Source organism: Colletotrichum chrysophilum (genome assembly GCF_026319265.1).
Source record: "Colletotrichum chrysophilum strain AFK26 chromosome Unknown scaffold_12, whole genome shotgun sequence".
NCBI classification, from domain to species: Eukaryota; Fungi; Ascomycota; class Sordariomycetes; order Glomerellales; family Glomerellaceae; genus Colletotrichum; species Colletotrichum chrysophilum.
The window spans coordinates 358049-372924 of record NW_026517299.1 but is presented as its reverse complement, the minus strand read 5'-3'; the positions used below and the strand labels follow the sequence as shown (position 1 = coordinate 372924).

At 56.9% G+C, this 14876-nt stretch overlaps 4 protein-coding genes across 4 annotated transcripts; 2 read left to right on the top strand and 2 right to left on the bottom strand.

Annotated features, from left to right (window-relative positions):
- Positions 1-685: 685 nt before the first annotated feature.
- On the top strand, positions 686-2722 carry COL26b_002471 (uncharacterized protein; the record flags this gene model as incomplete). The annotated part of the gene is made up of 1 exon (XM_053175389.1): positions 686-2722. One exon carries the CDS (start codon positions 686-688, stop codon positions 2720-2722), a length of 2037 nt encoding a protein of 678 aa, XP_053040695.1.
- A 273-nt stretch (positions 2723-2995) lies between these two features.
- Positions 2996-4993, bottom strand: COL26b_002470 (uncharacterized protein; the record flags this gene model as incomplete). Its single annotated transcript, XM_053175388.1, has 3 exons — positions 2996-4179; positions 4231-4597; positions 4769-4993. The coding sequence occupies 3 exons, from the start codon at positions 4991-4993 to the stop codon at positions 2996-2998; spliced, it is 1776 nt and encodes a 591-aa protein (XP_053040694.1).
- A 1806-nt stretch (positions 4994-6799) lies between these two features.
- Positions 6800-8273, top strand: COL26b_002469 (uncharacterized protein; the record flags this gene model as incomplete). The annotated part of the gene is made up of 2 exons (XM_053175387.1): positions 6800-7216; positions 7290-8273. 2 exons carry the CDS (start codon positions 6800-6802, stop codon positions 8271-8273), a joined length of 1401 nt encoding a protein of 466 aa, XP_053040693.1.
- Positions 8274-9190: 917 nt separating this feature from the next.
- COL26b_002468 (uncharacterized protein) lies at positions 9191-12025 on the bottom strand (the record flags this gene model as incomplete). The annotated part of the gene is made up of 3 exons (XM_053175386.1): positions 9191-9846; positions 10054-11411; positions 11754-12025. 3 exons carry the CDS (start codon positions 12023-12025, stop codon positions 9191-9193), a joined length of 2286 nt encoding a protein of 761 aa, XP_053040692.1.
- Positions 12026-14876: the final 2851 nt, after the last annotated feature.

Here is a 14876-nt window from a genome sequence, read left to right as displayed (position 1 = left end):
CAACGGCAATCCAACCCGCAGACACAGCGCAGCGCAGAGCACCTCTTACCACAACAGCGCAGAGCAACAGAGGCTGAGAGCACCGCCACAATCCAACCAACCTCGTCTCGTCCTCACTCTCCCTCTCTCTCTGTGACACCGCCAACTGCTATCCAGCTGTTGGTGCCCGTGGCCGTGCCATCGATCGATCATCCTTCGCTTGTCCAGCACTTGTTTCTGCCTACGTCCGTCCAACAACCACAAACACGACACGCTGCTGTCTGTCCTTTTATTTCCATCTGTCACGTCTTTACGATCCATTAATACGATTATTAACTTCGGCATCCCCCCTTCCCCCTCCTTTGACCTGCAAATCATCCCCCTTTTCAACTGCTCGGCAACCACACAACCAGTCAGTCTCTACGGATCACCTATTCGACCCCGCCGTGCCACAATCCCGACACTCGTGAAGGAGCCGTGACTCGGGCGCCGTCTCACAGCCTGCTGCCTATTGCTCAATTGGGTTGGCTCGCCGCGACCAGACAAGGCCTGGATTGGTGGGGAGGAATCCCATACCTGACACCAACAATACCCATTCACTCAGATCGTCATATAACATCCCACCCGTTCGCGCTCCGACTCGCGACGCCAAAATCCCCCCTTCTCTCAATCCAACACCGCAATCCCAATTGACTTAGTCTTCGCCATGGCCGATGTCGAGGAACCCAAGTTCAACACTCTCGCTGAGAGAATCGCCGCCTTAAATTCCCAGAAAAACTTCCAGGCGCCAGCAGAGACCAAGACCAAGAGGCCGCCTCCTCCACCGCCGCCGAATCGCCCTGCAGCTCGAAGCCAGACACTGCCCGTTGTCCACACCAACGGACAGCCGACTCCTCAAAAGAGCCCGACGATTCCTCCTCGCCCGACCAAAGCAGCAGCTGCAAAGCCCGGCCCACCTCCTCTCCCGCGTCGAACCACCGATTCCCCCCAAGTCGAGCCATCGACATCACCAGTTCCCAGGGACCGAATCGCGCCCCCCCCTCTCCCTACCCGCTCTAGCACCCAAAACATCTCACCCGCTCTGCCCCCTCGGAGGCCTTCAACCCAGCAGTTGGAAGTCCGTCGCAACTCCAACGCCTCTGAAATTTCTAACCTGTCTTCCTTGTCTCTGAACCAGACAATATCGTCAGCTACCAGTTTTACGTCTGATGGACCCGGACGAAAGCTGCCGCCTGCATTTGACCAAGCCAGTTTACCAGCATTGCCACCCACAAAACGCGAGCGGGAGGCTCAAGCAAGAGAAGCTGCCGCTCGGGACCCTCCTCAAGCCAAATACCCCCTCGTTTCCATAAAGTCAGCTCCAGTCGTCCGACAAATCGAGGCGCCGCAAAGACCTGCGTTGCCCCCGCGTCTGACGTCCAAGTCAACCAACCAGCAAGTTCAACCACAGGCTTTGGAGGAAGAGGCGCCAGCGAAACCGAGGCGACTACCACCTGCCCCGGCAGCATATGTCAAGCCGCAGCCACAGGCAAATGGCCATGTCCAGGAGCAACAAAGAAACATCCCACCTTTGCCCACTAGGCGACCAGGTGCTGCAGATGATGCACCTCCTCCGGTACCCGTCAGTTCGCGGCCCAGCGTAGCACAAATCGAAGCTGTAGAAGCCAAGATTGTGGCCCGCGCCAACGACTGCTTAATATGCCGCGACTTCTCTGGTCCAGATGGTGTTGCAGCTCAGTACCCGAGACAATCTGTGCCGAGGAACGACCCAGTGGGTTACCTTGCCCAAGTACTTTGCGGCCCCTTCTCGTCCCACACCGACAAGGCTAGAGCCATCTTCACCTGGTTCCACCACAATATCGCCTACGACTGCGCCGCTTTCTTCGGCAACAACGTCAGAGCGCAGGGCGGAGCCGAGACCATTCTCAAGGGCAGGGCTGTTTGCGCCGGCTATGCGGATACGTACAAGGAGATTGCCAACCGCGCAGGTCTCGAATGTATTACGGTTGGAGGACATGGAAAAGGTTATGGGTACACGGCCTTGAAGAAGGGGGAGCGTCCCCCGCCTAAGAAGGCCGACGGCCATGCTTGGAACGCTGTGCGCATCGACGGCGGGGAGTGGAAGCTCCTCGATGCTTGTTGGGGCGCTGGCAATGTCTCTGATGTGACGAAGGAGTTTACTCCTGCCTTCAAGCCGCACGAGTTCACGAGAAGGAACGACATCTTTGGTCTCAGTCACTACCCGTCAGACAACAGACATTTCTTCCGTCCCGACGGTAGAGTACCAAGTTGGGAGGAGTACTATATTGGCCCCGTTCATGGCGACACTCCTGTCGTCTACAACAATTGCCACGAGGAGGGTATCTGGGACAAGTCCATTCAGCCTGCGGAGCTCCAGATTCCAGTGTATAGCGGCAAGGTGGTTCGCTTCCAGTTCTCCAAGATTTGCGAGCATTGGACTTCAGAGAAGCACGGCTTGGGCAAGCCGCCATTGCTCCTGCTGAGCATCAATGGGCGTGATGGTCGCAAGCAGGACATGGTTCCCATCGAGACTGATGGATTCTGGCATTGGGCGGATGTCAATGCAATCGACCTCGGCGCACCGGGTGGCAGCATCAGTGTCGTCATGATCACCACAATTGACGGGCGCGATGCCAGAGGTGTGACAGCGAAGGAGTACTTCTCGAAGAAGGGGAAGGTCGGCATGAGCTGGACCGGTATTATGAAGTGGGATCTCATCTGAGAGAGCACACAGGGAACGGTTATAAACCGCTGACGAATGCAACGGCCGACATATAATGATAATATTCCTCCACGGATACCATTTCACGGTGATTTGGATGGCTTTTAAACCGGAATAGAACGAACCTTCATTACACATCAACACCATCTCATCAAAACGGTCATATGTGGTGAAACGGATATTGTAATAAGCTAGCAAACAATCTATAAGGGTATATGTACCACCTGCCTCGTTGGCCGCCCGATCTATCATACCAAAGTACGACCAAGTTCTCTATAACACCAGCTTCTGCCACTTGCGTAGACGACCTCCGTAATGGTATATCAGAGTCGGCACCGGGATGAGCGCAATAGCAATGAAACCAAGCAAACTGTTTCCCCAGCCTAAGCCCAGAGCGTCGTACATGGGAGGGCCCGCAATAGGTAGGAATGCCGCAACGATGCTGCGGAAAACCGTGAAAGCAGCCAGGCCACTCGCGGCGAAAGTGGGGTATGCGTCGATGATGTACAACTGTATGGGCTGCCAGATACCCAGGATCGCAATGCCGAACGGCAACAGCCCAATGACTGGCGCCGCCCAGTGCGTGTGGTACTGGGTCGTCCAGCCGTACCAGAAAAAGGTCACCGGTAGGAGGCAGGCAAAGTATATGCAGTCCGGCAGGCGCATCTCGGGCTCGTAGACGCCGCCGTTGGCCTTGGTCATGCGCACGACGGTCCTGTCCGAGAGCATCGTGAAGGCGGCCATGCCCAGGATGTATCCCAGGCCGAGCGGGATGTACACCAGACCCGTGATGCCGATCTCGAAGCCGTAGTTGTTGTGGAAGACGAGCGGGATGGTGCTGAACAGGAGGTACAGCGTGCCGTACGCGAACGCGATGTAGAGGCTCACGCTGAAGATGATGGGCGACAGGAAGAGCATCTTGATGGGCCTGATGAGGCCGCGCACGAGGACCTGGGAGTTTGACTTGGGCGCGGTCGGGGAGGTGTCGAGGTACACGCTGCGCAGCTCGGGCCGGTTCAGCTCGCGGCGTAGGCGGGCGACTTTGCGGTCGATGAGTACGCGCGGGTTGGTCTCCTGGTTGAAGACGGCGATGACGGCGGCCATGGGCGTCGCGGCGATGAAGGCAATCCAGTTGGACCAGCGCCAGCCGATGTCTTGGGCGATGAAGGCGCCGAGGATGGGCGCCAGCGTGGGACCGATCAGGGGGCCGACCATCCAGATTGTCAGCGCCTTGCCGCGCTCCTGCACCGGGATCATGTCCGCGATGACGCCGCCGCCGATAGCGAGACACCCGGAGCCGCCCACGCCCGCCAGGAAGCGGAACACGATAAGGGCGTTAAGAGACGGGGCGAGCGCGCAACCGATCAGCCATGCGCAGAAGAAAAAGTTGGCCGCCGAAAGCACGGGACGGCGGCCGTAGATCTCTGAGAGGGGAGCTAGGAACAAGGGGCCGACAGCTACTACGTGTCAGTAACACAGCTAACTCTGATAATTCTTGCAACACTCACCATAACCCAGCAAGTAAATCGAAACCGGCAACGTGCCCAGCGTGAGATCATCATTGCCAAAGTCGTCATTGAAGTACTCGATCGCGGGCGCGAGGATCGAGGAGGCAAAGGGCGTCATGAAGGTGATGCCGGCGAGGAACCAGATAATGATCCACTTGCGCCGGCGGTCGAAGTTCATGGGTATGGCCGGGTCGTCCTGGGCGTCCCAGCCGACGATGCCATTGTCGAGGTCGGAGAGCGGGTGGACGGTGGGCGGGAGCTGGTCGCGGGGCTTGCTGCGGCGCGAGGAGACGCGGCTTGCGATGCGCGAGAGGCGGCTGCGGGCGCTGGCGTGGGTGTGTGTTGTTTGTGTGCGCTCGATGATGTCCTGTTTTTGCACAGAGTTTCAGTCATGATGTCTTTTCACCAAGACTCTTATACTAGACACAGTTGAAGCTCCAGGCGGAACGGAGTAATAAAAAACAATTGTTGGTTATATCGCACTTCATCATGAAGTCTTGGCGCACGGGGCCTCAGAATGACTGAGCGGGAAACTTACCTCTTGGTACGGCTCACTGTCGGCCGTCTCCTCAACGTCTTCGAAACTCTTTCGCTCCTCCGCCATCTTGGTCTTTTCTCCCTTCTCCAGTTCATCTGAAGAAGCAAAAGCCTGCTCGGCCTCCTTTTCCGCGAGAGTGCCCTGTTCGGATGAGGACCCCCCTCGGAGCCCGTGGGCGCCGCCGCCGCCGGCCGTGGTGGGATTCGTCTCCACGTCCTTTTCCATGACGGCTGTGGCGAAGTATTTAGGGGCGGCGGTGTGGGTTCTGAAGACTTGGCAACTTGAGGTTGAAAGAAAATGAAAGATAGGATAGGTGTGAAGGAAGGAGAAAAAGAAGAATCCTAGGTGAGTGTAGGTTGAAAGGGAACAATGAGGACCCCGGACAGAGAATAAGCAAAAGGGTGGTCGATGAGACCGTATACTACACCACCCCGGCCTCGGCAAGCATGCAAGGCAACGGGCAGCTTGCCATTTTATCCATTTCTAGCCAAAGGCACACATTACTCGGGAACAACGTCAACTGGGGAAATAAGAAAAAGGGTGCTTTAGTAATTCAAACCCCAGCTCCCAAGTGCAGTAGCTTCCCCTTCCCCCTCACCTTCCCACCCCAAAGCCGCATCTACCCTAGGTAGGCAAAGAGGGATGGATGATCATCGAAGAAGAGGGGATGGGCTGGCGGCACGTAAACGTAGAGGTGTAACATGATTTGGCAGGCTTCTTCCTGTCTCTCCCCGAAGAGCCAGAAAAATTCCATCATCGCCCGGAGCGGGTGACCTGCAGCGGGTTAGCTTCCGCCTCCCGTTGGCTTGGCCTTAACTCCACGTCTTTATCTCCGCAATTGGTTCCGTTCGGAGACGCTTTTGACAGGAGGAGAAGGAAAGCCCCCTGGGGGAAGCATCGACGGCAATAGCCACAGACAGGGCGGGAAGAAAAACATTAGAGACGGGTTGCTTGGGGGAGGAATCGGGGGAAAGACGGGGAGTGTGGTTGGCTCGGAGGGGGGCCATGGATCTTCCTCGGATCTGAATTCACCGATTTATAATGGAGGCGGTGACTAGAAAAATGCGGGATTCGCGGGGAGATGCTTAGTCGCGGAACGGAATGCGACGATCTTCGAATGGCACGCCCTTTCTTCGATTGGTGCTGACCACCAAGTTGACGGATAAACGGCACTTTTGTTAACGGACAAGACGGGTAGACACCGCTGGCGTGGAATGCAGCTTAAATCCGTCTCGATTCCTGTGTCGTAGTGCATGCCTTGAGAAGACATGGAGGAATCAATTCCGCAGTCTGGGGAGGATGACATATCAGGAAGCGTAACGGCTGTCATCTGATGATGAGGCTCTCGTCCTAGTGCTGATATATAGTGCAGCCCCTTCGTGTGATATCAGAAACGGCAACTAGAGACTTAGACTTTCAGTTGCAGAGTCCTGAATTGCGCAGAGACCCAGAGTTGAGAAACACCAGAAACAAGTCTTTCCCATTCGCCCAGGATGGAACTCTGCCAAGGAACCTCCCTCCTCCAAAGAAAAAAACCATCTGCACGACCAGCCAGGAACAGTTCCCCGGCTCCACTTCGGCTGCCAAACTTAGGTGCAGCTGCCCACTCCTCACTGCCCCGCAGCTCTCGGCAGCCCGCAAGTGACATGGAACACTCCGCCCACATGGGAGATGAACAAGCCTCACGGCAACGCGGTCGGTGGGGAACCAACCCAGCCCAACTGCGGTGCAGCGAACAGGACCCTTTCTTTCTCCAATCTCGAAGAAACCTCCAGCTGCAACTGTGTCCCGTCGCAAAACCCACGTCGTCACCCACGTCGTCACCCACGTCGTGAAAGCCTCAACTCTCCAACCCCAACACCCGCGCACCACTCAATTAGCACAGCGCACAATGAACTTTGGCCGATCATAAGGACGCAAGCAAGAAAGAAGGAAAGAAGAGAAAAAGGGGGGAGATAAGCAGCAACCCCCCAAAAAGAAGTCGCGCTGCTGCCGCCCCCCAGCGCGCGCATCGCATCGCAACCCGACAAAATGGCGTCCCCAACCCTCACCCGAACCGAAACCCTCTCCCTCTCCGCCCTTTCCCTCGCGGCCGTCGCGGTCCTCCTCAACACCTTCTCCGGCGATGGCGAGCCCCTCATCGCCTCCCTCGCCCTCTCCGTCCTCGCCTTCGCCCTGGCCTACTCCATGGTCCGCTGGCTTGGCCCCGTCTTCGTCCGCGCCGGCTTCAAGGGCCGCGACCTCTCCAAGCACCACCGCCCCGAGCTGCCCGAGTGCATGGGCGCCGTCTGCGCCGCCGTCTACCTGCTCATCGTCATCGTCTTCATCCCCTTCCCCTTCTACAAGGACATCGTCGCCGCTACCAGCGGAGGAGGCAACAGGGACGTCGTCTTCCACGTCGAGCATGTCCAGCAGGGTCGCTTCCTGCACCGCTTCCCTCACAGCAAGGTCGGTTGTCCTCCTTTTGCTTCACAGCCCGCAACTATGTAGTATATACTGACACTTTCTGGTCCGACAACAGCTCGCTTCCTGGCTCTCCGCCATCATCTCCCTCCAGACGACCGCCCTCCTCGGCATCGGCGACGACCTCTTCGACATCCGATGGCGTCACAAGTGGTGGATCCCCGGCCTGGCCTCCATCCCGATCCTCGTAATCTACTTTGTCGACTTCGGCGTCACCTCCATCGTCATGCCCATCCCCCTCCAGCCCTACCTGGGCGAGCTCTTTGACCTTGGCATCCTCTACTACATCTACATGGCCTGCGTCGCCATGTTCTGCCCCCAGTCCATCAACATGCTCGCCGGCATCAACGGCATCGAGGTCTCCCAGTGCATCGTCGTCTCCCTCCTCCTCGTCCTCAACGACTGCCTCTACCTCTTCACACCCTACCCCCACCCGGCCACCGACTCCCACCTCTTCTCCCTCTACCTCCTCCTCCCCTGGCTCGGCGTCTCCCTCGCCCTCGTCGCCCACAACTGGTACCCCGCAAAGGTCTTCGTCGGCGACACCTACTGCTACTTCTCCGGCATGGTCTTCGCCACCGTCGGCATCCTCGGCCACTTCTCAAAGACCCTCGGCCTCCTCCTCGTCCCCCAGCTCTTCAACTTCCTCTACTCCACCCCGCAGATCTTCGGCCTCGTCCCCTGCCCCCGCCACCGCCTCCCCAAGTTCAACGCCCGCTCCGGCCTCCTCGAACCCAGCGTCACCCCCTGGAGCCCCGAGCGCCAGCCGCACCCCCTCGTCGCCCAGGCCCTCCACCTCCTCGGCAAGCTGCGCCTGCTCAAGGTCACCACCGACGACAAGGGCCGCTTCGTCGAGACCAGCAACTTCACCCTCCTCAACCTCTGGCTCGTCTGGCGCGGCCCCCTGAGGGAGGACCGCCTCGCGTGGGAGGTCACCTTCCTCCAGGCCGGCGTCGGCCTGTTCGGCCTGTTTGTGCGGCACCGTCTTGCCCTGCTCATCTTTAAGGAGGACAACTGGGGCATGACGACCAAGCGATACTGATTTTCCTCCGACTCAAGTTGGGAGCGAGGGTCATTTGCGCCTCTTCTGTGTCTTTTAACGCATATATGATGTGCCTTTTGCTATAAGATGCATCCCCCTTCGACCGGACTGGACTTGCATGTCCATCCGGCTTTTCGTCTTTTCTTGATTCATGGGACGGCAGAGTGGATTCGGGCCGTTTGTATCATACGATGGAAAACAAAAGATACCCTGTAAAAGTAAAAACAAACACAAAATGCCACTTCCGCAGATAGGGCATATAGACAAAGAATTGAACACTTCAAAGAACAACAGCCATCCAAGTTCGGGTGTCTCAACATATCACAAGTTAGAAGGGACAGAATTGAGCCGGGAAAGCAGCGCCGTGGCTGCACAAGTTCATCCATTTGATCCTTTTCGTCGTCGTGGGAGCCCGGGGCGATGCCCGGTGCAAAGCCACTCTCACTGGCTCTGCTATCAAGCCTAGAAATACATAAAAAAGATTTTGCCACGAGGCAGGTGGAAAAAGTAGAATCCTCTTTTCAACCCCGTTTCCCAAATATCCCCTTTGAAAGCGCTTGTCTCCTTGCCTTGCGTTACGCCAGAGTTCCCACCAGGAACAGAAAAAAGAAAGAAAAAGAAAACGCTTCCCATCTGGTTCGACATGAAAAGAGTCGTTCGTCAAGGCGGGTGTATGTTTTCGTCCAACATGCCGTGCGTGGCGGTTTTTCCTCTTTCGTAGCATCTCCAAACAGAAATAAAACGCATACAACTGATATCTCCGAAAAGCGCTGACCAGACCGTTTCCCCTGTCCGTCGCCGCCGTAACGCCGAAATGGAACCAGACCGTCCGTCCTTGGGTTTGTGGTATTTAGAGGGGAATGATAAAATGTGGTCGTATCGTCCCGAAAGCATACTTCAACACCAGTCTATATATGTTACAAGGAATTGTTCGCTGCCGCCACTGCCGGAATAGAGTTGACCGCTTTGCCCTGAACAGGTGGCAGGGTCTCAGCGCTCTTCTCCGTCGCTGGCGAACCAACAATGGAGTCCATATTTGGCTTGGACTCTTCGGTTCCCGCTAGCGACGTCTTTAGTCCGCCAGCTGGCTTCTTGTTCATTCGACTCTTGGTGTAATCGCTCAGGCTCAGCTTCTTCTTGGCTGGGCTCGGGTGTGCCGCGACGCCGTTGACAACTGAAGGTGCAAATGGGCTGGGAAGGGTGCCCGTGGAGAAAGGCGACTGCACCGTGGTGCTGGCCGAAGAGGGCGTTGTCGCGCTCGCTGGTCCTGTTGTGGGTCCGTTGAACGCCGGAACTGGTGGCATTTGTACCCTGAGCTCAGGCGACTTGGTTTTCAGTGGGCTACTGGCTCCATTGACTTGGACATCAGCAGTTGGCTCGGCTTGGACTGGTGACTTTGCTGCAGATGGCGAGCTTGTTGGCGCATCAGTCATGGGAATGTCACTGGCTGATGGGGCCAGAGGAGAACTGTTGGGCCCTTGCTCATTGGTATCCTTCGATGGTGTGGGTGAGCTGACTGATGTTGCTTTCTGGTCCGCCGTAGAATCGATGTCCATTGGTGTCGTCGAAGGCTCTGGAACAGAGGGTGTTGGGAGTGATTTCCGTCTCTCGGCTTCATCGCACCGCAAACGATGCCTGTTGTTCAGCAACCGTTGAGAGAGAGAAATGATTCGGCGCCGAGGCTTCGGCGTCAGAGCTGGTTCACTGTACCACTCTCCTTCGACGGGATCGGTTTGAACGCCAGCGTCGCAGTAGACTGGACGAGGCGCCGAAGACTCACGTCCCGACTGTGTCGCGACGGACCCGTTTCGGGATGCAGGTGTCTTGAAGGGGTTTTGCCCCGGAGGGGACGCCCCATTGACAGGTGAATTTGACTTGCTGCGTGAAGTGCCAGCGTCCACGTAGTTGCCCGTGCCCGTCGAGGCATTGCTGGTGGTGGACTTCTGCTTCGACTTGGTCGATCCGGTTCCATCAGAAGTACGCTTCTTCTTGCGGGGCGGTTGTTGCTCGAGTCGACGGAATGAATCTTCTACCATCTGGACCTTCCTCTTGTCCCTGTCTGTAGGCTCGGTGAGTATGCCCGGTCGATCCAGTGAGCCCTGGCGTGCGGGGGTACGGTCTCGGCTAGGAGGTTTGCTGCGTTCGGAGACCGACTTGCCATCAGCCTCGGGGTCGTCTTGATGACCTTCACTAGCCGCTCGGCTATTTGTAGCGTGACCAGTGCTTGTTGGGGAGATAGTATGTGTCTTGGCCTTCCTCTTCTTCTTTGGGGCAATAGGTCGAGACTGCATCTTTGCGTGGTAATGGCGGTGGAAACGGGCGAAAGCACAGTTGGCACCCAAGTCGCAAGCACATCCACCGTATTCCGAGAGAATTCGATAGACCCAACCGGAAATCCGCTGGTACTCAACGTCGTTCATATCAGGTTCGTCGCTCGCGCGTGTGTCGTCGTCGCCCAGTCCAAGGAGGTGGAGAATACGTGCCTTTTCCTTCTTCGGAAGTCTGAAGTCCCACGGCAAGGTGATTTGCTCATTCGCTGCGATGTAGCGATCGCTCACGAGCCAAAAGTGGTATTCCGATTGACCGTTCAGGTACGTGTCCAAGACAGCGTTTGGCTTGCAACTTCTGCGGACAAACCGGGCCTTCGATCCCTCTCGCCTGGTGTCGATGTAAAGCGGAAGCATCGGGTGGAAAAATACGAACGGCAGAGGGGAGGACAACTCCTCCCAAAGGTTGGCTGGGTCCGCGCAGTAGTCCTTCTGAAATCCTATTTGGCCGTTGAGCTCAATCAAAGGCACGTCTTTTTCGATAGCCGCGGGAGTTGCCAGATATTGCCAAGGCAGAACCGTGTCGGGTCCAAGTGAGAGCTTCTTGCTCTCAACTTGCAGCGGACGTTTCCGTGACTCGATATCGGCAGGAAGTTTGGCGAAGACGTCGTTGAATTCTTCGCCAGTTTCTTGTCTCATTCGTTCGGGCTCGCGGAGCCAGATGGACATGGTGTTGGAGATGTTGAGGCTAGCAAAGGAATTTGTTTCAACCTCTGGGGCGTCGACCTCCTTCTTGGTGAGGTTCAAAAACCCGTCGGAGTAGTTGTGTATTTGAAAATCACTCGGAAGATCTGGGGGCGTGGTAGCTGGACTGGGAGGATGGCCGTTGGGTTGGGCACGTCCGTTTCCGTACGAAGGGCTCCGCTTCGCACTCTGCGAACTAATCGAGTGTGAAGGTCGATGGGATGATTTCGTTTTTTTGGCTGGGGGAGGAGGATGGTCGCTCGGACTTCCGTGCTTTGCATTTTCTTGGGCCCCTGGGTGGCCGTTCAATTGCAGTTCGTTGGGCTTCGGTTTTTTCTTGTGGCTTTTGGTAGGAAGCCGTTTGGTCTTTTTGTCTGGCGTTTCTCCCGAAGCACCGCCATTCTTCAGTCGACGGGTTCGCTCGATAGCTTTTTGCCGATCCAAAGGGCGTGGTTTGCAGTCAGCACACGAATGGGCAAAGTCCTCACGGAGAGCCTCCTCGCGGCTATTGGGGTAGAAGCACTCAATGTGCTGCCAGGTGTCGCATGTCTCGCAGTAAATCGTGTTTCCGTCATCATCAGAGAAGTGGCAAATACACTTGATAGTGTAGGGCTCTTCTTCCTCTACTGTCTCGACCTTCCGTGGAACATCGTGGGTTGAGACTGGTACACTCGGGGGAGCGAAGAGGGTCTGACTAGGAGTCGCGAGCTGCGTCGACACTGGCTGGGGCTTTTCTGTCATAATCTAGGATTGCCTCGGAAGGGAGCTTGGAGTCGAGGTATGCGTGAGCTGATTACCGTAGCGGCTTGGGTAGCATGACGACGCCTGTACAGACGCGCAGGAACTAGTCGTCGAGGAAGCCGAAGGAACAGCGACGCCAGATTTTGTGGTCATTCGTCGGAAAACAGGCTGTCTCAGCAAAGTCGAGAGTCGTAGCGAAGGTCGAGGAAAGGACTCGAAGAGCGGACGAGGCGGGTTCAAAGGGTAAGCCGTCCAGGAAGCCGAAAATCGAGGAATCGAGTTGGTCTCCGAGTCTCCAGCTGTGTCTAGGGACCAAATACGCCGTCTCGACACGTCACGAGGTTGTGTTGTGGGCGTCGGGTGGAAAAGTTTTCGAATGATCGCGAAGTGCGTGTGGCCACGGGGAGGCGTGGAAGGGCAGACGAAGTCGAGGTAAAGGGTTCAGCGGATGCGCCTCGTCGACGGTGAGGGATAGGACGGGTCGAAAGGGTGTATCGAGTCGAGGGTAGGTAGGATGATGAGGAATCCGAGTGGTTTCGACCGAAAATGAGGGAGAGAATGGTGATTTTGGCGACGAGGGTGAAGAGGGAAAAGAGATTGAGAGAGAGGAAGAGAGGGGGCACGACACGAAGGACTGGAAAGGATGGATGGATGGATGGGTCCCCAAGGAGAGGTAGCAGCAGCAGCAGCAGTACCAAGCAGTAGCAGTGCGGTGCAGTGCGAGAGTGTGTGTGCGAGTTGAGCGAGACAGGTACCGGTGCAGGTGCGTGCGGACCAGAGACCAGGCCAAGCCGAAAAGAGAGAGGGCGAACGGGTAGGGGAACAGTGACTGCACTGCTCCTGTTCTGCTGGTCGGAACTGACTTGGGGTGTTGGGGGGGACCAGGACTGGGACCGAACCAGGACTGGCTGGGCTGGGCTGGCTGGCACCTTGTGCTTTGGTGTGCCGCTGCGGACTCGATGGGGGGGATGAGGGAGGGGGGGATAAGATGGGATTTTGGGGTGGAAGGAAAAGGAAGGGTGCCCGCGCAGACCCGTCACTCACCTGTGACCTCAGCATCACCCATTGCCCTGGGTTGGTGCAACAGGCGGTGCTGGAGCAGCGAGTGTGAGGTGTGCAGCCTGTTGCTGAAGGAGGCTTGTCGCTGTTGGGGAGCACTGGCTCTACCACAGCGGCCAGCCAGCAAACCCTGGACCAGCCTGGTGGGCAAGCCAGCAGGAGCACACGCTGCCTGAGAAAAGAGAAGGCGAGCAAGAGACAGCCCAGAGGGAGACTTCTCTTCTCTGTGGCTCTCGACGGGCTTGGAGGGAGGAGACGACGGGGGACTCGAAAGCCAAAGCCCGTGGGTTCAGGAAAACAGGGTACGAAGGTACCAGTACTTACTTGGAGCTAGTCCCGAAAGGCGGTGGACACTTTGATATGAGTGGCTACGGCAGTCCAATCAGCCCTTTAGCGCAGAAATGTGGATGCCTCAGGCAGACACGGTTTCAGGCCGCAACCAGACAAGATATGGCCCGTCTGATGAAGGACTGACGACTGCCTGTTAGCCCTCCGCACCAGAAGGTCAGCCAAAATATGAGCGGGGGGGAAAGAAGCAAAATCTTGGTTTGGCAAGAAGAGACTCATCCAGGCCAACAACGTCTGTCCTCGAGAAAATGTGTTTGACGAGAAGATGAGATGCTCTGATCATCTTGATAAGAAGCGGGCTTGCTGCCAATGTTGTAAACAAAAGGGAACGGCCAGTCTCGTCGGCCGCGAGTGGAGGGACAAGAGACGGCATGCAAAGATTTAATGAGTAATAAAAGAGAAGAAATGGGCGGCAGAGAATGTGATTGTTGGTGTGCGTTGGAGGTGACCCTCGCTGGGCCCTAGTAGGAACGGATGTGACGGGAACGGCGGGGGGAAATGGAACGGGCGGAGGAAGAGGAGACGACTGAGAGAGAGAGAGAAAGAGGCGGCCGGAAGAGAGGGGGTGAGAGACGGTGAACCGCGCGACGGTAACGGTAAGGTATCCATCCGTACACTGAGGAGGGCCAGACGGCGAGGCAAGGGACTGTGCGGACGCATTCTGTCCTTCTGGCTGCGAAAGGCCCAGCAGGAAAGAAACGGGATAGCAGCAGAGGCAAACGCAGCCAGCCAGGCGAGTAAGGGCGTACGTGCAGACGCCAGAAGCCCCTAAAGCAATAACAAAGTGTGCGTATAGTATGTCTGGCCCGAATGTGTGCGAATGTTTGCGTGTGTGCGTGCGGGAAGGCGAACGAACGAACCCAAGACGGACAGCACGGGAGAATGAGAATGTCAGCGTGGTTTGGTCTCGTTGATCGGGCGGTGTTGTGAGAGTTCCAGAGACGGGGAGGCGAGGATTGAGCGGCTTGGAAAACCAGCAGAATCTGCGACCGAGAATCGGGGGTTTCCATGGCTTTCATCCCGTTAAGACGACGACATGAGGCCAGGCAGATTATGCGCAATTTTTTAAAAAATAGGAGATGCCCGAGTGACATGGCAGCTTGGTGTTGGCTGCCTGCGGCCGCATGTACCTCTCGCCTCCAAGTGGCCGTCTCTGCCTGCACTCGCACCACTCCCGTGTGCTGCCTGCAGGCTACGAGTGGACATTGTTTTCTGATCGGGAGGCGATCCAGGTCACCATCCAGTCTCGGGCGCCAGGGGTACGGCCACAAAGCGTGCGCGATGAGAGACAAGTCGGAGGACCCTCAAGGACTTGGAGCCTGGAGGAAGAAGGGACCAAGGGAGGATGGCCCAATGAGATCGGTGCAGGCCAACCGTGACGGCGCCCCTCGCCTCCACTCACGAGAGCGAGTCCAGCCGGGCCGCCCACAAGTCGCCTCCGACG